The following is a 26,881-nucleotide window of genomic DNA, read 5'->3' as shown; positions in this document are numbered from 1 at the left end:
CTTTTACTGTGCAACGTTTAAAAAAAAAAATTATTTTGTTTTTGTATGTTTGCTGTTGTATGGTATGTCAAGATCATCTGTTTATCCATGTACTGCCTACATTTGGCGCACAGTTTGTCATCTTCTCTGTGATGCTTCTATGTTTCTCAAACACTTTAATTTTCCTTGGCTCACTATGAGGGAGGTCCGTCTGCTTCGGCATTATAAGGCGGGTCTCTCGGAGCATTTTAATTGTTTTTTTGCTGTTGCCATCGGCATTTGTAATGTTTTAGATGTTTTTAATAAAGGCCACGGATGTGGCCTGGCCGGGCTGGTCACCCGGGCGGCCTCATGTGCTGGTGGACGGATCGCGGTTCCGATCTTGGAGCTGTCGCGGCGGCGGGACACTTCACCGCATGCCCAAATGAGGGCGGGACGGAATTAAATTACCTTATAATGATGCATCAGTTGTAGAACAAAGGTAGAGTGGTGAGTCATCAGGCTTCCTGATTTTCATTTATGGTGGGTCAAGCAATTCTCCACATTCTCATCATCTCTTGGGTCACATTCCTTTGCTCACATCTGTTCCTGTTAAATCATCTTCTTTTATGAAATGAATGAGCAAAGAAGGTCTTTGTTATTTCCTGTTTTTGTGACGGAAGAGTAAAACTAAATAAAAAAAATTAAAGGAAATTGGAAGGGAGTGAAAACTTTTGAAACAGGAAAAAAAAAAAACTTCTTATAAAGGTAAATTTAACATTATGGTATTTGGTTTTTTAAGAAAATAGCTTCTAACGCAGGTAAACTTTTTAAACGGGTTCTACTGTATTTGATTAAAAAAATATTGAACCAAGTAACAAATAATAATAAAAAATTTAGGGGCCATTCACTAATGTACATTTGTATTATGAATTTGATAGAGTTTGCTTAGATATCTTTATAAATTCAGTATAATCAATAATATTAATCTTGTTAATGTTTAGCTATAGCAATAGCCGTTTTATCAATAACTTTTATTTAAATCTAAAAAATGCACTTGATAACCTTTTTAAATTATAGTTAAATTAATTATTCTGAATTAGGTTTTTTACGTAAAATAATTATTAATTTAAAAATAAAACGAGCTACTTAATATTGAATATCTTTAAAATTGTGTATAAATTGTTTTTATGGTGGTTAATAGAATCAAGAAAAAAGTTCTTTGTCAGAAACTAGTTATTTCATCATGATCATATTACATGGTGCGCAACGTTTTTAAAAAGTGCTTAAAGGTGCTTATTTTCGTTTCTTAAAATCCCTTAAAGGTGCTTTCTACATTGAGTGTTTTTAAAAAGTACTTAATTTTCCCTTTCCGAAAATAAGAATTTCGAAAAGTTGATTTTTGCCATGTTAATATGTAAAAACGAGCTTTTCACATTGTTCTATTTAACGTTTTCAAAATTCATTCAACCACCATCTATTTCAGTGTACCGTCGACCGTTAGTGTATGAAAGCGTCAATCATTTTACATGTTTGATGAAATCTTGGCAAACAAAGAGCTAAACTATTAGTCCTTTTTTATTGCTTTAACATTAATCTGTAATTCCTAATTAATACATTTTTTTAAACTTTTTTTCGCAATATTCTAAAAATATATATTAAGAGTAGTAATTATGCAATCTCTTATGTATTTAATAATGAGAAATTTTTCAAATTCATATTAAAAATGTGTAATGTAATTTTTATTCACAATTTTTCGCTCTTTTATATTCGGTAGAACAAAGTATGTAATCAATGTGTTATTTTAATTTCTCTTCCTTGGTTCATTGTAGACCTCGCCCAAACTTCAGCTGTCAAGATAAGGATAATTGCTTTCAGGCTCGTTAAAAAGCCCCCCTAGAACGGACTTGGCTTAATACTGTCTTGGCATGATATAGCTATATTCTCTTGGCGCTTTTCTTATAACAAGGTTGCTATTTTTCCTGGTATGAAGAAGGATTTTTCCTCTCCGCAAGAGTGAGACGGAAGTCTTAGTCATGAGAGGGAAAAGTCTTAGCTATCAGAGGGAAAATTTTCCAAGAATGAAAGATGCGAAAGAGCTGTACCTTGACTTACCGCCATTTCATGAATAGCTTATCTTGTCTAGCGAATTGAAATAGATTTTTGTAGTGTTTCTGCAATTTTAAATAAACTATAAAATTAAATAAAATTTCAATTATCAGAACATTTTTTTCTAAACATTGGAAGTCGTTATTAACAATCGCATTAACGAAATATTTGAAGTCTTTAAGAATTTTTTTAATTGTAGTTCAAATCTAATTTTTCATTGAGTACAATTATTACGTCAATTAAATTTAATGAAATCGATCATAATGTTATTATTATGATTAATAATTTTAAACCATAAAATTTATCGTTGTATGAATGAGGTTTGAAAATGCAACACGTATAAGAATTTAACATAATATAGTAACTGCACCGTAAAAACATAATTAGAAAAAATAATTATTTTTCTCAAGATTTTATGGGATAATGATTGACGACGACAAATGAATCAACAGCAACGAAAGCATTCTTTGAAAAAAAAAGAAAAAAAAATTGAAAGCATTGCTTTATAAAACTGAAGTGCCACAAATATATATATTTTTTAAATCTTTTTCTTTATTATCTTGAAAAAAAAAATTTAATCGAGTCTTTTAATGTTTATGAGTTTTTTGAATATAACATAGAAAGAAAATTTTAATCATATAGCATCTTTTATGGTAATATCATGTTACTATTCATAAACCACCTTTAATGAACGGTAGCATCTTCACTTGAATTCCATAAATAACTATCATTGTGGCTTACTGATTTTTTTTTTTTCTATCATTTTGAGGTTTCAAAGGAAAACAAATAAAAAAGCAAATGCTGCAGTTTGATTATTCCCAGCATTTTCAATCGGATAATGCAATGCAGTATGCCCTTTAAATTTAAGTATAAAAAATGTACGAAGACACACGATATGTATAGATAATCTTCGAAAAGTTAGCATCGGAGTTTCCCCCCCCCCTTGTCATTTGAACGGTACCCATAAAAAAACACTCGGAAATGTCGTGTAATGTTTTAACTCTAATCCCTAAAAATCCCTTGCGCATCCGAAAAATTCAAGAAGTTTCACTCTCCCACTAAAGGAAGAATTAATCAACTATGGCTCTCAAAATCGAGGTAAATCAGTTTTCCATTTGAGACCCTTTATCGTCGTTGGCATCATAAAGATTTGGCGAGTAATGATCAACGGGAACAGGTGCGGCTTTTCAATAGAACCCCTCCGCCCACTCCATCAATCATTCAGGTAGGGGAGAAACTTTTAGGCGAGACCTATAAGACAGCCTCTTCCTTAACCCTCCTTTGCCATTCATGGAGAAGAGTTTTCTGAGAAGAAATTTCTGCACTGCAAACCTTAATTAGTCTAGTTATAGTTAATTAAAATACATATAATAAAATTAAGCCGCATTTGCATTACAAGGAGAGGAAAAACACGAAAACCTCCCAGGGTTAGCCAGCATGCTATCTATATGAATATATATCTTCTAGATTACCATAATTAATTATTGCAAAGTAAACTTGTCTCAACCTGTTGTTATATTGTAAGTTTTAATGAAAATCAATAAATGCCTCTTGTTTCAAAAATTTCGGTATCGTATTTTTTTTATAAATTAATTTCGATTATTTTGATAAATCTTTCTATTAATTACAGTGAGCAGCTTCACAAATCTATATATTAAAATGCAAAATAACATAGAATTGTTTTATTTTGTTGTTTTTAATGATCCATCGAAAAGATCTATTAGAAAAATAAATTTAAACTGTCACCTCAGCGTATTAGTCGAAAATGTTATAATTTAATTTTACGCCAGAAATGATTGTATTTTTTATGAACCCTCAAAACTGAAATGAAAGAGAAAAACAATTTTCTTATAATTTTACTTCTACGTTTAGAAAATTATAAAGCTTATCAAAGATAGTTTTTAAGGAACTTCTCAGAAATAAGTTATACCTTTGTAAGTAATTTATTTGTCCTTATATTTACGGCATTTACAAATAAAATGCAATCATTACCCGCTTTTACCATTATTCTTTGTTACTATTATTATGGTTATAATAATTTTAAGTTAAGGGCTTAAAATTAAATATGAAGTTCCTTTATTATATAAAGTAATCACAAGATATTACTTGATAAAAATTATTTGATAAAATATAAATACCGTTTAACAACCAAACGCTGATAAATGAAATATATTCGCTTTTTAATAAGTTATATTTTCCTCTACTCCTTTAAAATAGACTTCATATAAAACTGCGCTCTCAAAATATGCAGTTTAATAAATTTATACTAAATAACTGTTTTAGATCAATAAGAATTTTTTTTGTATTGTTAAATAATATCTTTGACAATAAGTTTTAAAAGTAACTATAATTAAGTAGAAATTATGTAAGTGAAAATGATAAGTTTGCGTGTGAAGTTTTTAATGTATCCGATCTAAATTATTAGAATAAGTTTAGTGATATAATCGGATCTGTTTTAATATAATTTTGTGATCATTAAGTCGAATAATTTTTTGATCTTTCAATTTGTAAGTGGTAGAACTTAATTAGTTTCAAAACAGTGTAACTATCTCTAAAAAAATTTTAAAAAATTAATTAAAATTTAAAAAAAAGGTTGTTTGTGAGTGAAGTTTTTAATGTATCCGAGCTAAATTGTTAGAATAAGTTAAGTGATATAATCGGAAACTAGATCTGTTTTAATATAATTTAAAATTTTGTGATCATTAAATCGAATAATTTTTTAATCTTGATGTTTCAATTTGTTTGTGACAAATTAAAAGTATCCTCGGTTGAAGTAAGTTTCTAGTGAAGGTTAATTTAGTTCATTCAAATTGCGAAATTCAAATATTTAAGTCTAAATCAAATTTACATAGTAAACAAAAGTATTTGCTTAAACAATAGATTAAATGTCAATATATTTTTTCAAAGTGGTAGAGTTTAATTAGTTTGAAAAAAGTGTAACTATCTCTAAAAAAATGTTTAAAAAATTAATTAAAATTTTAAAAAAAGGTAGTAAAAAATTTTTGTATTTTAATTGTAATTGAAAGAAAAAAAAATTAAATAAGCAATAAAAAAAACTTAACAAATTTTATTTGATTTATAGAGAAAATTTAAATTTATTTTTAATGTAGTTACTCTATGTGAATTACTTTCATATGATAACATAGAAATTACTTTCATATGACTACATAGTAAAATTTTATAAATTTAAATACACTCTGGTTATTATTAGTTCTCTAAATAATCAAATTAAAATAATAAACAATTCAAGATAAAATTAGAAAAGGTGTATGTTAAATAAAATGATAAAACCATTTTGAAAATAAGTAACGCTGTTTTAGGAGTTTAAAAAAATATTTTTTAAGTTTTTCTTAGAAGGAGAAAAAGCATAATATAAGATGTAGAGCGAGTTTCTTCTGATATCTTTTGAAAGCTTGTTGACCCCCTTAGAGCAGTGATTCTCAACGACTGTGCCGCGGCACTTTTGCGTGCCGCCAAATTCTTAAAGTATGCCGCCAAATTTTAATAAAAATTATAATGCTTTTTTTTAATTACGAGTAAAGTTTAAATTAAAGAAAAGTACTTATATATCTATGAATACTTATATATATGAAGAATAAAGCTCAAGAAAGATATTTGGAAAAGTTTGAGTCAGTCCCAAACGATTTTAATAACACTATTCATTAAATTGTTATTGACCACTTGACAACATTAGAGGTGAGATTATTCATTATTTCCCAAATTTAGATATAAAAAAAAATTTGATTGGGTTCGTAATCCATTTGTGATAACGAAAACTTCTGTATTTGAATTAACTTTGAATGAAGAGGGAAAACTAATTTCGCTTTCTAACAATTGGGATTTAATTTTGAAATATTCCGAAGAATCGATTAATTCACTTTGGATTAACATTAGATGCGATTATCCCATGATAGCCAAAAATGCTTTAAAAATATTATTACAATTTTCTACATCTTATTTGTGTGAATTCGGATTTTCAGTACTAACCAACATAAAAACGAAAAAAAGATCGAGACTGTTAAATGACGATATGAAAGTGTCCTTTTTACGACCCAATATAAAGGAAATTATCAAAAAACATCAAGCTAAAAATTTCTCACTAAACGTATTCTTATTATTCATTTGTAATTAGCCCATTAATAAACGTATTGTTGTTTTTGTAGTACATAATTATAATTTTTTATTTTACATTTCAAATTACGATCATAAACTATTTTATACAGTGTATTATAGGTAAGTAAACATCTTTTAAACTTATCTTTTTCTTTGTGTACCGCCAAGTTTTGAAATCGTTAAAAGTGTGCGGAGGCAAAAAAAAGGTTGAGAATCACTGCCTTACTAGAGGATCTTAATTACTCCTTATGCTCCTTAAGGTTAACTCCTCTAAGGTTAAGTTTTTCTTAGAACGATAAAAAGCGTAATATAAGATGTAGAATGAGTTTCTTCTGATATCTTTTGAAAGCTTGTTGACCCCAGTAGAGGATCTTAATTACTCTTCTAAGGTTGACCACCGCAGGTTGCAATCCCCCTTTTCTGCCGCTACAGTGGATTAGTTTCCGGTTACATAACACCCCAGGAAGTACACGTACCCCCATCAAAAAAGTAGGGGAGACAGTGGAATGGGTTTTCAATTCGACAGCTTTGAATTATTATGCTCGCGGGAGGTGTTTTATATTTCTGGCCGAACTCTGCTGCTGGCATCCTTTGGATGAAATTCTTGCGAGTCCGCATGAGCGTCTACTAAGCTGGGTTCGGAGAGATTATTGCACTCTCATGTGCAACTCTGCTGCTATTTGCAAGATATTCTCAATTTCAGGCCCTCTGATAGTGAACTAAAAAATATCTTGATCATTTTATAATGGCTAATATAATAAAAAAAAAGGAGTTCTTTGTCAGCAACTATTTATTTTATCATGATCATGTAAGGACTTTGAAAATTATTTTGCATTTTTCAATGTATATAGTACTTAAAATTATTTTTTGAGTGCTTAAAAGTACTTAAAAGGTGCTGATTTTTTGCTGAAAGATTTTGCTACGAACCCTCTGTGAAGTCTCTGGAAATTATTGCGCATTTTGTTAATGTATTTATGAAGAACTCTCAACAAAATGGGAAGAAAAATTTTAACTCCCCATATACAGGGTTGGGATTTTGACTTTGAAAACTGATTTTTGATTTGACATCTCAAAAACCTGACGAAATCTGACAAAAATTGTCATAAACGTTGGAAAGTTTTTTTTTATTATTAACATTGTGGACATTCTATTATGCATTAAATCGTGCACAATACTTGCATTATGTACCAAAGTTATAATTTTTACTATGTTGTATTATTTATAAATATATAATCAAAATCATTAAATTATTAATTGTTTTTTCTAAAAACATGGTACTCTTAATGCATTACAAGTAATAGCTATGAGTTGTTAATTATTATCAATTTAAATATCATTTAGTGCTGCAATTTAAGCAAAATTGTTTGATTAAAGTGGTGGCCAATAGACCAAAGTGGTGGCCACCACTTAGGTATTAATTGTCTTATTTCAACTTATAAGAAAACACTTTTTTTATTCATGTTTGTAATTATTACTTAAATGCATGTTTAAAAAAATATGCCTTACACCATGCGAACGAGATTTTGAGGGATTTTCAGGCAGCGAATTGAAAATTTTTGGCTTTAAAAAAAATCCTATAAATTTTTTTATTTTTATAAAATTTGTCATTTAGCTTAACATTTCAACAAACATTAAATCTCAAGCAAAATAATTAACTACAAAAAGTTTTTGCAAACAATGAAATGGCTACACTGAATTTTGATATCAATGGTTAGCTATAAGATGGATAATAGGCTGCTGTGACTAAAACAAAAATAAAGATGAATTATTCTGAAGTATGCAGCACAAATTCAGAGGAATTTTTTTTTTTTTTTAGGTACTAAGATAATCGGTGGTCGCCTACATTCTTGCAACATAACATTTCCGTGTAAGTGAAATGTTTGTTTTTCACTTTTCTGTATTGATACGAGAAATAAAAAAATGTATTTTATTTATCTCTATTTCGAATGTACATTGTGTAGTCTGTGGAGATCGAGATTCAGACAGAAAGTAAAGGTTTATTTACAAAGAGCAGACAAATACATGTAAATTTAAAAAGAACGCCATGTGGCGGAATTAAACTTCCCTGGAAATGACAACAATTTTCCCCTGCGAGAAAGATTTTACTTTAAAATACAAATAACAATATACATAAAAAAATATTAATTCTCTTAATATAAATGTCGAATTGAACTTATTTTTTCCAAAGAGAAAATTAACTTCACAAAAGCTACAGCTTTAGTAAAAAAAAAATCAGAAATATTATCATTAGTATTGTTATAAACAGTTTTTAATATTTTATCTTCAATCATATCTCGCACAAAATGAAATTTAAGATTTACATGCCTGGTTTTGTTAGAAGATTTACCATTATTCAACCAGTCAATAGCAGCTTAGCTATCAGAAAATATAGTAAGAGGAGCATTAATAAATTTTTTACAGTTCATTTCATTTAACATATTTATTAACAAAGTAAGTTCTCGAGCTGTGTCAGCTGCAGCAAATAATTCAGCGTCACATGTTGAAAGTCCTACACACCTTTTTTTTCTACTTTTGCATGTTAGAAGAGAATTACTTATCATAATTACACAATCTGAAAAAGATTTTCCTCCTTTTGCATTGCCCCAACTTGCATCCGCGCTACAATTTAAAAAACCGAATTCTTTACTATAAAACAAGACTCTATCTTTTGAACCATTCAAATATTTCAAAACTCTTTTAGCCAAAACATAATGCCTTTTTTCGGGACGTTTATTAAATTGTGATAAATAACTAGTTACAAAAGCAATATATGGTCGGGTTCTATTTGCTAAATATAAAAGTTCACCGACGATTTCCTGATAATCAGTTTGATCTACTAAATCATCAGAAGGATTATAACATCTATCTTCACCTTTAGTTATAGGAGTATTGGTTTTCTTACAATTTTCCAAACCATATTTTTTCATTAAAGATTCAATGTAATGAGCTTGAGATAAACCAATTCCGTTTTCTTTTTGTGAAATCTCAATGCTTAAAAATTTTGAATTATTAGTTGTTTCTTTTAATTCCAATGTTTGATTAAGTCTTGAAATGATATCCTTGTATCATTTCGAATTATTAGAAAATATTGCCAAATCATCTACGTATACACAAATTGCGAAAAAATCATTATCATTAATTTGAGTAAATACGCAATTATCAGATGCAAGTTGAGTGAATCCAATCTTTTTAAGTTCATTTTTTAACTTTATATGCCAATTTCTACCAGATTGAGGTGGACCATAAATACTTTTATTTAATTTGCACACATTATTTTTACCATATTTATCTTCAAAACCTGGAGGTATTTCCATGTATACAATTTCATCAATACCACCATATAAATATTCAGTTTTAATATCAAAAAATTTAACAAATAGATCCAATTTTGCAACTAAAGTATTTAATAACCTGAATGATTCAATATTTACCACAGGTGAATATTATTCAGAATAATCAACATTTTTAATTTGATTAAATCCAGCTGCAACTAGTCGCGCTTTGTAAATTTTGTTATTATCACTATTTTTAATTGTATACACCCTTTTCCTTTTTATTATTTTTTCCTTCTTAGGCCTCTCAATTAATTCGAAAATCTTATGCTTCTCCATCGAAAGAAGTTCATTTTCCATTGCGGTTTTCCACTCCGAATATTTACTACTATTTCACCTGGTTATAATTTTGAGGGATCTTTTCGAGGCTAAGCTCGCGTTGGCGGATATTTTATTCTTTCAGAACATCTTAATGCCGGAGTATTTTGATTATTTTCATTCTGCAAATCCGTTCTTTCTTGAGACTTATGAGAAAAAAAGAATGTTCACTCCTTGATTCGGTTGGAGGGGAGTTATAGGTTTCAGTTTGCGGTTAAGATATTTTAAACTGGATCAAATCCTCAATGTTCCATATGATACATTCATTTTTGTTTGTTAGAAATTTACTTCCTCTTAATAATTCCTTAAATTTGACAGATCAATTACAATATTTTTATCGACATCATATATTCTATAAGAGCGCCTTTCTTTAGAATAACCGACGAAAATCCCACATTTTCCCGGAACATCAAACTTATTTCGGAATTGTTTAGGTATATGAAAGTAAACAACGCATCCAAATACTTTTAAGTAGTTAAGTTTAGGTTCTTTTCCTGACCATATTTCAATCAGAAGATTTTTTATTACATTACAGATTAGTAACGAAGAGCAAACAAATACATACAAATTTGAAAAGAACGCCACCTGGTGGTATTAAAAAGAAAAAGACTTCGTAGTAATACTTCCCTAGGAATGACAACACATTGCTTACTTAAACATAACACGTTCGCCTAGTATTTATTGGTCACTTAAACATACAAAAAAAAAAAAAATGCTGCAACAGCGAAAAGCTAGTAACATTTAATCTATTACAAACATATTTTGAACAGTATCTTATTGTTTGTCATACCTTTTATATTAAGTAGTATAAAGGAGAAATAATAGGGCTCTATGGCAGAAAAAAAAAGTTAAAAAGGACAAAATATGTTCTACTAGGAATATCAAGTAAATTCTGGTCCTTGCAAAAAATTTTAGAACTTAAGTTATTAAAATGATCATATATTATTCTGCAAAGTTTAATAAAATACTATTTTAACTATGTTCTGAATTCTTCTTTTAGTACTACTCTTATGTACGCTTTTAGGATGTTTACAGATATAGCAGAAACAAAACAAAAGTTTTCTGAGGATGTAAAAAATGTTTCCCTTTAGAAAACAGGGGGAATTTTTTTTTTATGGAGGTTAAAAACCATGGTAAACACCGTTCCAAACCTGTGTATTGTGCGTTTATTACCCGTTTTTCGAGGATTTTTTTTTTCTTTCCAACATCGACGATAGTCTAATGCCAGTGTAGGTTTTCGATTTTACTTGTGCAGGCAAATAAGTCGATTGTAATAATCGAGAAAGTGAGGCTAGAGCGAAAAATAGTAATAAAGTATTAGTTTAAGTTCAATGGTATGACTGTACTGAAAGTGACGCATCGTGGGTGTCTCAATCTGATTGGTCAATGAAATGAGGCATTTGTTTATATTAACAACTGTCCTTTCCATTCTATTTCGAGTAAGCCATGCCCGTCAAGTATTGATTTTCTCAGGTGACACATTCTATATCCTTTCACAAAGATTTCAATTCTTTTTCTATATATTTCTTACTTAATACAATAACAGACACAAAGCCATGTATACAACATAAACAAAATAATTTTGCATCGAAGTACACATTACAATATATTATGCTTGCAATAAAATAGATAAACAAATAATAACTCAAAGTTGAGTGAAAGAAGTAAACTAGAAAGAATTATATTTCAACAAATTCGATGTGTAATGCGTCGTTCTATTTAATTAACTTCATGTTAATTAACATTCTTAACAGGTAAAGAAGCTAAATTTTAACACACCATTTTGCTTATAAATTAGCTGTCACTGACGTCACATGCTTGGGTACCTGTTATCTTCTTCATGAAGTGTAAGTATATAATTGCCAGATATAAATTTGCTCATGTTATATCGGCAGGCCATATATGCCACTAGTTTCCAAACCTCACAGACTTAAAATAATATGTGGTTAATCAAGGACTGCCAAAATTTAACGGTAATTTTAATTCTCTCCACTCCAGGTATTATTTTTGCTATCTTCTTTTATAATTTATCTACTGATTTTAGTTTGAAAAAGTAAATGATTAATGTAACGTCAAATAAAGAATCAATGATTGTTCTCTGATGATTTTATATTGATTCCTGAAATGATTACTAATATTATTTTTCTTAACAGGTTCTAAAATTATTCAAATAAACTTTAGTAAATTAACTTTTCAAATATAATTAATTGCATAATAATTTAATTTAGCAAAAATTTATTTTTCTCAAGAGCTTAAAATAAAAAAATTTTTTGCACAACTCAATTTAAATAAGATATAATAATTAACAAAATTTAAGATTTAATAATGATAATTTTAATAATAATGTTAGATTTAATAATGTTAAACAGTCGTCTCAATTTTGGGTTTACGACTACTAATGTTCAACTCCGTAGCCTTTGTAATTTTGAACCAATTCAGAAGAAACTCCTGGATCCCCCAGAGGTATAATTTGTTTTGGGAACATGGAGGACTTTGTGACTCGACATACTTAGCGTGCGTACATCAGTCACCATTTACTACACTGGGAGTCTTCGGCCGGCAGGGTTCAAACCCACGAACTCTTGGGCACAGGTCCAGTGCCCTACCAACCAGGCTAACCCTGCCTTCCCTACACTTTTATTAACACAATACTCTTGATTAATTGGAACGGATAAAAAAAATACTTTGTCTAAAATGCATTTAAAGATTATTAGTTAAATTGTTTCTGCGCCAATTTGTCGTAATGTAATTCAAGGTAGGCGTAAATCGTAGTTGCCGCAATTTTACTTATAAAAAACTTTTTTTGAGATCATTCGGGATAATCTGTCTCGTAATTTCCACATGCTTACTAATAAATCTTTTTTCTATTTAGAAAACTAGTGTATACTTGGTTTAGTGAAAAAGTTGTGTGCAAAGTTTATCTGAAATTATATACGATGTATCGTCAGACCATTCTGCAAATTCTCCCGCATTTTTGGAACAGCAGAGTAAGTAGATTTCTAATGTTAAGTAATTTAGGATCGTTGTACTAGTAGACCTAGTAACGATAATGATTCTGCTCAAGATGGACCTTACCTAAAGCATATAAAAGAGAGGGGAAAAAATTCCCGGCACATCTCGATATATGAAAATAATGGAATTCAACATAAAGGTGCTCTATCAACGCCTCCTATAACTGAAAGCCCCCACACGGTTTTTTGTAGGTAGTCTGATCAAACCACTATGAAGGTAAACCAAGTAGAGAAATTACCATTTAATATGAAATTTATTAAAAATTAGAAAGTGGTAGCAAATATACCGTAAACCGGGGCGAGTCTACCCATTTTAGTTTTATTTAATTTTCACTATTTTAAATTGCAAATAAAAAAATTTTTACCGACGGAGGACTTAGTTCAGACTCTAAGGAAGATGGCGCTGCAGTAGTTTGATCCGTTTTTATTTATTTGGTGTCTGTTTAATCGACCTGTTCAAATGTCTTTTGAGAGATTTGTATTGAAAATCAGCAAACTTTTAGTTGGTGCTCCGTAAGTATGTTATTATTATTACTATTTTCACTTTGGTTAAGTGATAAACTTATCTAAGACTAAGATTACATTAATTTTATATGAAAAAAAACAAAAAGAATGTAAGTTTTGCGGTTGTAAACAAAAAGCCAGAATTCGCGGGGCGAGTCTACCCATTCGTATTTAGTTTTAATAAAGCATAATAATATAATTTAGAACTTCGTTTATATTAAAATTAAGTAATTTTAAATGAATTTGAGAATATTATTTTAATTCTGCATTGATAAATTTATCATTAATAAGAAAATTTGTAGGTTAAATATAAATGTAAATATAAAATATGTTTATTTTATCTATTTTTTCAATTTTTATATTACAAAATCAACTTTTCTTATTTAACATTATATTTCAACGAGAAAACATTGTAGAAAGATCACACCTACCAAAAGAATGGGAAAAGGATTTTTCATGATTCCCAATGTTTGAATTTCGATTTTGTTAATAATCTATAATTATTATTATTTATTAATTATTTAATTGTAAATTTATATTAATTTTAATTTATTTTTATCAACAATAATCAGAAAAAAATGTTATTTTATAATGTTAATGATTATAAAAACAAAACTGTGATCAAAATGTGATAATCGATCAAATACTCAATTTGTGTTATTTTATGAATAAAAAAATGGAATATATAATAAAGTTACGAATTTTACTTCATAAATATCCTATATAGTAACTAAAATAACAATTTAATAGTAAAATTTGATTATTTACAATGTTAACATTTATTTTAGTAGAATGGGTAGACTCGCCCCATACGAGAGATTTGTCAGCAGTTCTATAAAAATATACAGTAACAGCGTAACTGTTAATATTTTCTGAAATCAATTTCACAGCTTTAAAGAGGAATAAATAGCGATTCCGAAACACCTATTGAAAGCCTTTTTTCTTTAATATTTACAAAAGTTTGACCACTTGAAAGTTGACAAACTGAAAAAATGGGTAGACTCGCCCCGGTTTACGGTATGTCTAAAAATTTGTTTAATTTATGAATATAATTGGTTTGTTTTATTTACTTGTCAACCACTATAGATTCAATTGTCAAATATATATGATAATATTCTCTCAAGTATTTTGAAATTAGAATTTGGGTTCATGCGCACAAGTGGTTCGCTTTTTAAGTACTCTGCGCAAACTACTTATAAGAAACCGTGTGGATGCTTTCTGAGGTAGGAGGTGATGGCTCTATTTAGTGTTTTCTTCAATGTAAAGGCGCTTTCTACATTGTAATGGCGTTTTATAAATGGAGTTAATATAATTGCACTGTCAAATATAATGGCGCATAAAGCAAGAATTCATGCTCGTAATTCATAATTTAATTACTATAGTAACGAAATATAAACATTTATAAACTTAAAATAACGTTACACAAATCTCAACTTTTTCTGAAGGTGTAACTTTGATTTATATTTTACAGCCATTTTAATGCAATAAACCTACCTCGGATAATTCAGGCAAAAAATATCATTTTCATTGACAAGTATTACCAGGTCTTAATTATTATTTTATTCTATACAGGCATGTTTTTCTCATGTGCGACTTAAGGAGACCTTTCAGAAGACCTTAGAAGTTTTCAAGAAAGGCAACAGAGCCCATAAATTCTGTGGTATTCTCATAAACGCTAAAGAAGTCACTCAAGAATCTGATTGTTTTCACCCTCCTTCCGTAGAAATTACCCTGAACAAAGATGAATTAGAAGCTCATTCAATTATCTGTGAGCTAAAAGAAATCATTCATGAAGATAAGCCTGAATATATTCTAATTGATACGATCTTAGAAGCACTTAAAAATAGCTCTAATGAAACACGTCAGCAGCTTATTTCACTTCTTTTTAGTATCGATACGGTTAATTTCTTGAATCCCAAGAGCCAGAGTTCAAAGGAATGCTTAAAATATTTTATAAGTGATGTTGAACGCTTTTTTAGAAATGCAAATAAGATAAATCCTGATAGGGTTTTAGATACCCAGGGAGCTTTAAGAATGGTTGAAACTAGATTACTACATTATTCAGAGCACGATAGGAATTATAATTATCTGCCTGAAATAGTGAAGTATGTAATTATTGACGAACATCATCACTCCGGCGATCATAATAGGGAAATCGAAGCTTTAATGTCTGATGCTGTTTCACTAATTTCAACTAGGTTGTTCCTGCTGCACAGTGCCTCAAAATCTATTATAGAGAAATGTTTATTGGCACGAAGATCTTCACTTGACGGAGCTGATTCTAATTTGGAAGAGTTTTATTTGAATAGGATTAGTTATTGCTACCGTATTTTGGACGAGGTAAATATGAACTTTTTTGTAATATTTCTTTAAAAAGTGACAATGTTTTTGAGCACTCATATTTCGTGTACCGTTTACAGGGGTTAATCAAGCTTTACCTTCTGTGAAGCCCCTCGGTTCTTTTTTCGCCTCTCTATACGGCATTTTTATCTTGATAGTTCGTTCACCAGGAGTTGGAACTCTATGGTTGGCACCCGCCTTCATCACGTGGTACGCGACGATACTATTTCGCTATTTTTGAGAGAAGGATGTGAACAATCCCGAACAAAATTGTTATTTTGGCGATCGTATGACAAAAATATTTATTTCGCAATCTTTATGCACATTTTTTTAACATTAAATGTTTCATAAATCTGATGATATTTCTCTCTTTTGAGGGAATAATTTGTCCTTTTTAAACATTTTGCTGGGAAAACAGCCGTTTTTAAATTTGAAATATATTTAATTAGATAGAGAAACAAAAGGTGTATAATAGCAGATGATAAAGCGCAGTAAGTGACTTAAAAGGAATTCACTGTTAGTGTTTGGCGTGCATTAACGGTTGTCTCAATTTTAAGCGCGGAGATGTTTTTTCCCTCTTACTCCCGCTCTGAAATGAACTCTTCGTCCAAGGATTTGATGGAGCAAGTGGCAACTCCTGGTGAACGAACTACACTTTATCTAACAAAACTAATACTAATATAAAATTAATAATCGGTTTTTTCCCCCTAGACAAATCTTAAAACATTTGATTTGCGGGCTTTAGTAAACCAAATAATTCACACAAAGTAAGTGGCCTGCCAGCGAAAATCAGTAGTTATAATCAGTTTTGCAACTTTGTCACAGATTGTAAAATAATTATTACAGCAATTTTTTCAATTAAGCTAACCATTAGTTGTCAATAAATAAAAGATTTGGTTGATAAGCAATTATCGAAAAAGTACTATTAAGTTAATCATTTATCATGGGGATAATTTACAATTTAATTGAGTTTTAATTCATGAAAATTATATCTTTAAACATTATTTTTATCAAAAGTAAAATATTGAATTTATAGGCCGGGACGAAACAAGAACTTGGTATTATGGAAAGTACAATTACTATTGCATTACCCTTTTCTTTTCTTCTCCCATTTACAAAATTAACTTTATTGGTATACAGTTATTTTAAAGATGGCAAAGACAACTGCAAAGCTTTCTTTGACAGTTTCGGTTCTTCCTTTTAAATAAAAAGAAATTAAAGCCTTAAAGCACAGGTATTACTTTTTAGTATTAAAGAGCATATTTTTCTCCACTAGAATCTGTTATCAATTTTTAAACTTCTGTTAAACTAAAGCAAAGCGGAGTTCCATGTGATCGTTTATTCAAAACCAAGAAGCGAAAGCTACAGAAAATGAAATTGTTGCGCTGATTGGATAATAAATTGAAATATAAATGCGAACCTCTGATTGGATGAAAACTAACAGAAATAAGGAAAAAAAAAGTTGAGAATCGAATTAATGATTCAATGAACTGTTTGCTTCACTTACTTAAATAAATCATTAAGCCAAATGAATCGATTCTTTCGAACCTATCTCTTAACATTAATATCGGCTCAAAGAGTTGATTTTTATGTCATTTTTTTATCCTTTAACATTACAGTATTTGAATGGTTCTTTGCGCTGGTTGTTCGACTCATGTGAGCGATTTTATATCTTTTAACATTAAAAGAACTGTTTTGTGACACGATTCTTTTCAGTATTACCTTATCCTCTAACATAAATGTGTACTTACAGAGTGATGGGGGCTAAGACGAGAGTAACCTACCTAAGTCATTTTTAGAAAAGAGGACATTTAAGAGAAAAAAAAAATTTTTGAATATTCAATTCACATCTTAATGTTTTCAATTATAAATATAAGTGTATAACCAGTAATTATGCTACACAGAAAATATATTTTTCTTTAAACTTTTTTAAGGGGTGGGATGAGGCAATTTTTAAAATCTCTTTATGGAGGAGATCAGTTATATGTCATACCTCTCCATATAATTGTTTTTCCGTACTGTAGTTTGTTATTTGATAATAATGTTCAAATTGACAAACGATGATATACTAAATTTTCAAAAACTTCGTAAATTAGTGAAAAAAAAATTTATTTTAATAAGAAGAAATGTGTCGGTATATGTTTTTATCAATGCATTTTTGTTGTCTTCTTAAAGCAAAAATTTAATTGTGTCGTGGAGGTACGGAATTTCCCCACCAGCCTTGGAGAAATGGGTTTCCGGGTTAATATGGATCGATTTAAAAGAATTGGTTGATCAGATTTTGTGAATCCATTATTTTTAATTAAGCTTATTTTGATTATTGAAAAGATTTTTTTCTAAAATTAAAAAAGTAATTTTAAATTATTTATTGATTTATTTAGCGTCATGCATTTTGAATTTTTTACGTTATTATTTGTGAATTTACCGTTTAAGTTTTTACTAATATCCTTATTATTAATTATTGATATTAATATTTTTAATATGAAGATCAATTTTATAACAAAAAAATATTTATTTAATAAAACTGTATTTTTATACAAATATAATAAAAATAAAAATGCATTAAAACTAAAAAAAATTATTAGTATTACCTAGGACAGCAGTTCCCAACGGTGTTCTGCGGAACCCTAGGGTTCCGTAAAGAATTGCCGGAATTCCGCTAGTGAGTACTTCTTACAGCCACAGACGACCTAACTGTAACTCTCAGCTTCAGCACCCTAGTACAAGGTCTAAGACAGAGGTTCTCTAATAGTGTTCCACGGAACCCTAATCTTCCGCAAAAGATTTACAGGAGTTCTGATAGTGAGTACTTTTTGCAGCCACAGACAGCTGACCACCCAACTGTAACAATAAGCTTCTGCACCCTAGAGTCCAATGTCTAAGACAGAGGTTCCCAAATGGTGTTCCACGGAACCTTATGGTACCTCGGAAAAGCTAAAGGGGTTCCGCGAGTTAGTACTATTTTTTATATCTAATGATGAGTATTGAAACCTCAGATTAGATATTTAGATACAATCTATAATTTATTTAATCTTTCGGTTACTTTAAGAAATTATTTCTAATAAAATGCCATTAAAAATAAATGGCATTTTTTAAGATAAAATATAATATTTCTAACAACAATATAATGAGTAAATTATGAAAAGGACAAGCATTAGTAATTCTCCTCACGATCAAAATAATTATATTCTTTAATAAAGAAATATGCTTCCTTAATGACCAACGTTTATTGAGGGCAGTGTAGGTATCAGAAAGGTTCTGGGTTCGAATCCCGGGCAAGGCATGGATGTTTCTTTCTTTCTCTGTGTTCTATGTCCTTTTTTCTTTGTGTAATTACGTGAATATGGCCACTTATTTATATTATTTATTTCAATTTATTTATTTTTAACTTTTGTACATACACAAAAAACGAATCCTTAATTAGACTGCATATAGCATAAGAACTGCCTTCCAGACCAGATTTTGCTCTTGTCATGCTCAACAACATTAACTCAAATTTAAAAAAAAATGCATTCTTCCATCAGATAAGTTATAATCATCAGGACTATGAAAATAAATTAAAAGTGCCAATTTATCACCCATCTTATTATATAAAAAACAAAATCTCTTTAACTGAGCAAGGTAACTACGACTTTAGAAAAGATACCAACTTCTTCACTGACGGTTCCAAAACTGAAACAGGCACTGCATTCGCATTTCTTAACAATGCTCATTCACAAACCTTCACATTGGATATTAACAACTCTATTTTTCACGTCGAACAATTGGTAATATTAGAATGTGTAAAACACATCAAAAATAACTCAAACTTCAACAGACAAATAAATTACATAATCTGGTCAGACTCTAAAGCCCTAATTAAAGACGCAGGATCAACTAACCTCAAAACCAAAGACATTCAACATGCATTAATGGACACCGCGATTCAAATCTCTTGGATTAAAGCGCATAACAATAAAGAAGGTAATGAGAGATCGGACGAATTTGCCAAAAAAGCAACACAAAGCATTAAAAATTATTCCTTTCCTCTCCCTGTTTCACACCTAAAACAATCTCTTAAAAAATCTTTATCTAGTAATTGGCAAAACCAATGGAATAATTCCGATAGAGGAAGACGTCTGTTTAACATCATCAATAATGTCAACTACTTTAATTCAATCCCAATTAAACAAGTCATCTGGTTCCTAACAGGTCACGGCCCTTTTCCTTCTTTCTTTCATTACCTTCATATGTCGGATACAAACCTTTGTACCTGTGGTCAACCAGGTACACCAGAGCATTACTTATCAACTTGTCTTTACACAATATCATGGCATACACGACTTTCAAACATTAATAATTTACATATTTGGCAAAAAAACTTTCTTCCAAATAAAACATTAAACTCTAAATTAATTAACGTAATGAATTTTCTAGCAGAAAACGACTCTTTATTGAAATTTTAATTAAACCTGACTTTTTAAGTAATCTTGAAAGTGTTTAACAGTTTTTGATTTTGTCCTTCATTATACATTTCGTCCTCGTCTACATTTTCTTTATTTGTTTTCTTTTTGCTTCTTTTTTTTCAATTATTATGTATATAACACAAAATTCGCTTCATTTATTGTTCTCTTTGCTTCAAATATTTTTGTTAAAATTTTTTTTTTTTAATAAATTTAACTAATGTGATACGCATTATTGCCATCTGTATTGGACAATTGTGCTTTGTAATTGTGGTGGTGCAGTTATGAATTTTGTAATGGTTTACTAATGTGCCGAGTTTTGTGCGAGCTAGACTGTCGTCCAGACGTGGACTATACGGTTAAGGGTTTGCGAACCTAGGTACGTGTCCACTTCTGGAAGAAAAGAAAAAAAAAGCATAAGAACTGGCAATTTAACTTTCCGACATAAAACCTAATTTTAGATTATTAATGATAAAACGGTGAAAAATTAGTCAGCTTCAAGGCCTTGTTCAATTGCTATTAATTCACTTTTGAAGACCTGATGGTTTCTCACTGTAGATGCCTGCGTCCAGTTTACTGCTGTCCGTAAAATTTTTTTATGTCGGGTATCTTTTTTATGAAGCCAACTGTCAGAGATGAGCTGGAACCGGTGAACGGGAATCGAAGTTGAATTGAGGGAAGATTTTAAGACTCAATTTCATTATAAGGCAAACACAGAAGCTTAGCCTGACTGAAGAAGCTGTTAAGTCTTTGATTGTTATTCCAGTTGGGTTCTTTCATGCTGACTATAGCTTCAAAGTTTGTTATAATATTCTTCTAGTTTGGAGAGGTTAGCCTCATGGAGAACTCTCGGACAGCTGCGTCTTAGATTCTAGCAATAATTCTAGCAGCACTCAGTTGAACCTTCTCCAATTTACCCAAGTTGGTGACCATACTCTAAGATGGGCCTAATTAATGTCGCCCCTTCTGGTCCTCGATTTCCTTAGGGTCAACGGTCTGATGGACCTTGTCTTATTTCGTCAGACATTTGGAGGATGAGTTACAGCAACGATGACAAATCTTCCTTCCTCTAATCCTGAGAAAGGTTGCTATTTGGTTATTCCTTATTTCGCCGCTTGTTTTATTTGCATTTCTAAATCATGATTTTTATGGAGTCAAGTAATTTCTTAAATGCTGATATATTTTATTAGAAATATCTCTAGTAATATTTAGGATCTTACAGCAACATCATTTTGCATAATAATTTTATTTTTATGTGATGGTAAACATCAGCTATTTTAAAACTTCTCTCTAGTTAAATTGCAAATTTACTATTCCAATAAATTTTGCTGGAAGGCAGTTTCAGGAAAAAATAGAAAATTCTAAAATAAAAGTGTAAAATTCTTGATTATTTTATAATTTAATTAATATAATATTGATATTATTTTTATTAATATTATTTATTTTCAATATTATTTTCATTAAATTAACAATAAATGAAATCACCCTACAACTTTAATTTGCGAATTGTTAATTCTTTTTTTATTTCTGTAATTTCACGTTCGTAAATAATGAATTTAGTTTTATTTTTATTTCACAAAAGAACTTAGAATAATTTTTCATTCAAAAAACAGTGTTATAAAAATAGAGATATACAAAAATACCCATTAAGTGAAACTTTATTAAAAATAGCTATCTGTTTTTAACTATAGTACCCATCGTAAAATTCAGTCACTTGCCAATAGTACCCTATTTAATTACTATATTTTCAAAAAAAATAAATAATAATAAATAAATAAATAAAAAAAACTTTTGTACTTAAATGAGAATTAAAATTCATCCATAATTTTTAAATCTTGAGAAAATAGTAAAACACAAAAACTAAACTGGCTTCATCTTTGCAAGAATTTTTATATTATTTATTATTTCTCTCTTTTGATAATTTGCTCTTTTTGAGATAACAACAGTTTTTATTAAATTTAAAATATATTGGACTGGCTGGAATTACGAAAGGTATAATATTGGATAATAAAGCTAAGTAAGTGACAGAAGAAGAAAAATTCAATGCTTGTGTTTGTCGCGCAAGTAAAATTGTCTCATATTCAAGCGATCAAATTTCACTTATATAGTTTGTTTAAGAAAGAACTCCCCTCGCCACGAAGTCTAAGGCCGTCTGCTGCTATGGAAACAAGAAATAGTGCATTTTAAAGAGGGGAGCATGATTCACTTTCTCCTGCCTGCCCGACTCAAAAACTGTCTGAAATAACGACCCAACTTACCCTTGAAATAGTTGAACCTCATAACCATAGTCACCGCCACTAATCCAGACGAATGGCTATGAACAGTTTCTTTACAAAGACAAACTCTACATTGTCCACTGAACATGCGCAATATCAAGCTCCATCTACAACTGGAAAATCCTCATACATTTGAGGGTGAATAGGTAAAGGCATTGATGATTGATTATATTTAAAACCTAACACCCCCTACAAAGCACCTACATTACCTGAACACCAATTTCTTATCTTCAATACATAACAATTTTAAACATTCCTAATGCTTATAAGGTTTCAAAGCCTTTGTAAGCATTCGCGATAGCAACTCTCGATTACGCCATCTGGGGAGAAAACCAATTCCATGCTTTTTACCCTTCCCTCTCCTCCTCTTTTCAATTATGTAGGAATGTGTGTACTACGATTTTCTTTCTTTTTCTTATTATATTTCGTATTTAATCATTGAAAATAGTTTTTTTTATTTCTATTTCTTTAAATTTCTATGATTTTAAAAAATCACGACATTTTTTATAGCCATCAAATCTTGAGAAACTAATTTTTGACAAGCTCAAATTATGACAAAATTAGTAATTTCCTCGAAATAAGTAAATATTTTTCACAAAATTTCAAAACGCCACTCCCACGAAGAAAATCTGTAATTTAGACTGTCGTCATTTTTATACTATTTTTTGTTTCTTTTCAGGTGCCTTTTTATTATATGCCAAGAAAAGAGAGACTCCTGCAGCACTTGAAAGACACCCAGAGTAGTAACAATGCCTGGGAGTTTTGTGAATTGCTTAACTCCATAAATGAACTTAATTCGGATAAAAAATCTTTAAATAGTAATTTAATTATGAATCGGCTTAAGGAAATAATTCATACTGAAAAACCTGAATATAGCATGAATAAATTTATCTTGAGGTCCCTAGAGAATAGAACTCATCACTTAAAAGAAGCAAGTGAGCTTATATCTCGATTTCTTTTGGATATTGATAATTTTGACTGTGAAAAACAGAATTCAGAAGAATATTTAATGCATTTCATTCAAGAATTCCTACGTCTTTTTAATATCTATGCTCATCCTGTTATGAAATTTTATGGTTTTATGGAGCCAATTTCTATTTCTTTAAAGAACATTGCAGTGAGCTGTACAGAAGACCTTCTAAGAGCACTGGCCCATAAATACCAATTGCATTTCTTCGACGAAGAGAAGAAAAAAATTGGATTTTTGTTGGTTGAGGCTATTACACCTATTGAAAAATATTTATATGATAGAAGCGGTGGTAGAACGTACATGAAAATAAAAAGTCTTTTGTTGTTTCAAAGATCCTACCTTCAGTATTTCAGAGATTTTTTTGATTCATTTCCTGTTGATGAAACTCCATTAAAACGTTTTGATATGAACAGGATAGATTTGTGCATCGAGAAATTAGATAGGAATATTGATATTATGTGTGAAAGTGCTGAAAGTTGGGCTGAAGAATCGGAAGAGGAGGATGAGGATTATTTCAGTTCCTGTGATTACGCAGAACACGATGACATCAAAGAGGATGGCGAATCTATGCCTGAATCACATGTGTGGTGGGCTAAGTGTTCTCAAACCCTAAATAATATAAGGATTAATGCATTTCTTAATCAACTTTGTTATAATTCTTGAGATGTAATATGACATTCCAATAAAAAGAAATTTTTGTATGTTACAATACTCTGGATATTGAAATTTGTTGTTATGAATATAGGGCTGCCATCGGCGACTAAATCGACTGTTTTAAAGCAATATCAACTAGGGCGACTATTTTAGTAGAAATATGAGTAAAAACAACTCATTTACAATGAGTTGCGTAAAACCGGTGACTTTTTTTTAGCCAATTAGTGACTAAAATGAAGAATAGCTTCATGAGTTTCCCCCTTTCCCCATTTTTTTTGCCGCGCTTTCGTTTTATCTAAACTTTATTCTTAAATCTTCTAATCAGTGAAAAGTAAAGAAATTTAAGATTTTAAAAATAATTGTATAAAAAATTAGTATCACCTGTAATTCAAGACGCAAGTTTTAAATTGTTAGCTGTCAATTGTTAAAATATTCTCAGAGATAAGAATGATTTACTGTGAATTATTGATAGACGCTATACTTTCGCATGTTTGTGCGAGTAATTATTCAACAGAGAATACAACTATTGAGTAACAATGATGCCCTACAATAATGGGAGAGACGCTTTCAGATTTTGACATTTTTATTAATTTCTCAAGAAATACTAAGAAGATTACTTTATAACTGTAGAGATAGTTAGGTCATTCGTAGGGTTTAATTTAGCAATAAAAATTTAGTCGTCCAAGGGTATTCATTTAATTGTCATTAAATTTAGTATGAAAGACAAATTTTTAAAAAAAATTGAGCTTTACAATTGTATATTTTTTTATAGTATAACATTGAAAAATTAATAGAATAATATTAATAGAATTAGTAGAATAATATCAATAGAATTATCACTCGAGTAACGCAAACTCAGTTCTTAAAGGCCTCTCACAAAAAAATTAGTTCTTAAATTAAGGGTTTCCTTGTCTTCTGAGTTGGCTTCCTTGATAAAATAGCAATCACGTGGTATATCTTTTCCCTAATCTACATGATGATTAGTTTGAAGTGGAGACGTGATTATCATTACTTTTTAAAGAACGCATTAAATTCTTAATCACTTGTTTAATATATAATAAATATATAAAAACATTTCTAAAATTATTCCGCACATGCATAGAGTGCAAATTAAAATCTTTTATTTCATCTATCAATCCATCATCAATCTTTTTTTAATCTATCATTCAAGTTAATTGCTTTATTTATTTTTTGGCATAGGGTGTTCAAAAATACTTGTTTTCGTTCGTAATTCATTGCTGGTCTTTGAAACTTTTTTTTAAGTATGAGAAATTTCATGACCTAAACACGACTATAGTATTTCTTGAGAAATAATTCTAATTGGATTTAAACTACCTTATTTTATTCTGCTATTCAAACTTTTTTCAATGTCTTGAATGTCTCCTACCTCATAAATTATTGGTCCAGTTTTTGACACCACAGTTGTTACAATTGTTTATTTTAATGTTTTGCAAGATTCAGAAACGTGAAATTGCGACGGAATGTGTAGGAAAAGGAACACCATGAAGAAAAAAAAATTCATATTTTTTTATTATTTTAAGAATTATTAATTCTTAGAAAAAAGTACCATGCAAGCATACCCACTCTGCAGAATAATGAAAAGACCATTTTTATTTATTAGGTGGACCGGAAAGTGATGTTTCAGCTCAGTAAATATTCGTTAGTCTTAAAAACCAATTTATTGTTTTCAATTCATTTTAATATCTAAAGCACGGAAACGACATTACTTTCCTGTTCACATAATGCAAACTTATTACGAGTTTTTAATTTATTTTTCTTGACGAAATTTATTGCAGTTCTGATATCTTTTTCCACCTATTTTTGGACTAAGAGTAACTATCATAGTTTCTTGAAGCTAATTATTTCACAAAAGCAAGTCATAAGAATTTCTCTTTTTAACTCTTAATTAATTTAAATTTAAATAAGTAAACTTAATTTTTTTTCGAAAAGAACAAAACTGAAGACTGAAAGGAGTCTTAAGATAAGTCTTATTTTTCCGAAATTGTCGACTTTCAGTTGACTATCCCAGATAAACTAGATTTTAATGATTATATTTTTTCTTGATTAATATTTTCATTATTAATACATACCGTCAAACGGGTACTGCTGGGTTTTCGAACTCAAGCGGCAGATGGCGCCAGAGGAAGGAACCGATCGAAATACGAAAACGGCGATTTTAACTGTGGTTCTACACCAATCAAATTATAACCTAAATTGTAACCTACCATTACTTGTGTCGACTTGGATTTGTGGTGTTGTGATCTGGAGAAGAAGTGTGGTCTGGTAATCATATTTCGGAAGCAGCCAGAAAAAAGGTTATTTCAGTTTTTTGTTACCTAACTATCAAAGAGGTTCTACACGCTTCGACGCTTCAAAATGGTTTTTTGTTTACCAGTTATAACCCTTAATTCAGCGTGTGGTGACTGGGTGCTATCTTGTTTCGGTCTATCATCTACGTGCCACCCACCTGTGACAGTCTGTTGTCAAGTAGAAAGCTTGCGATTGATGTCCTAGATGTTGACCACCCATCTACAACAGTCTCTGGTCAACTGTTGACAAGCAGTGAGTCAGTCAATGACGCAAAAAACACTTGCCCTGTGCAATGTGACTTTGTTTCTCTAAAATATAAAGGAAAAATGTACCCGGGTCAAATGATTTCTGATTTCGACAGTAGCAACAAGGCATGTGTGCTGAAGAAAAGTGGACAATTCTGGAAGTGGCCTGACACCCCTGATGTTTTGCGGTACAAAAAGAGACAAATCCTGACGAAGATTTGTCCTCCCGAACCTCTACCAAATGGAGACAAATTTCAGATTATTCTAAATTCGGATTGACTGAAGAGAGAATTTCTATC

At 30.0% G+C, this 26,881-nt stretch overlaps 1 protein-coding gene across 1 annotated transcript in view; it reads left to right on the top strand.

The window, feature by feature from the left end:
* The window catches only part of LOC107447603 (uncharacterized), a 29,713-nt gene extending 5,631 nt beyond the window's left edge, over positions 1 to 24,082 (top strand). Inside the window, exons 2-4 of the mRNA XM_087160541.1 lie at positions 12,703 to 12,817; positions 14,918 to 15,685; positions 23,083 to 24,082. Coding sequence (XP_087016667.1) covers positions 12,767 to 12,817; positions 14,918 to 15,685; positions 23,083 to 24,036 — 1,773 coding nt within the window. The 5' untranslated portion in view covers positions 12,703 to 12,766 and the 3' untranslated portion in view covers positions 24,037 to 24,082. The remainder of the gene's footprint in view (positions 1 to 12,702; positions 12,818 to 14,917; positions 15,686 to 23,082) is intronic.
* Positions 24,083 to 26,881: the final 2,799 nt, after the last annotated feature.

This window comes from Parasteatoda tepidariorum, chromosome 4, assembly GCF_982258835.1.
Source record: "Parasteatoda tepidariorum strain Cologne lab strain chromosome 4, Ptep-v5.0, whole genome shotgun sequence".
Classification (NCBI taxonomy): Eukaryota; Metazoa; Arthropoda; class Arachnida; order Araneae; family Theridiidae; genus Parasteatoda; species Parasteatoda tepidariorum.
This window is presented reverse-complemented; position numbering and strand designations above follow the sequence as displayed.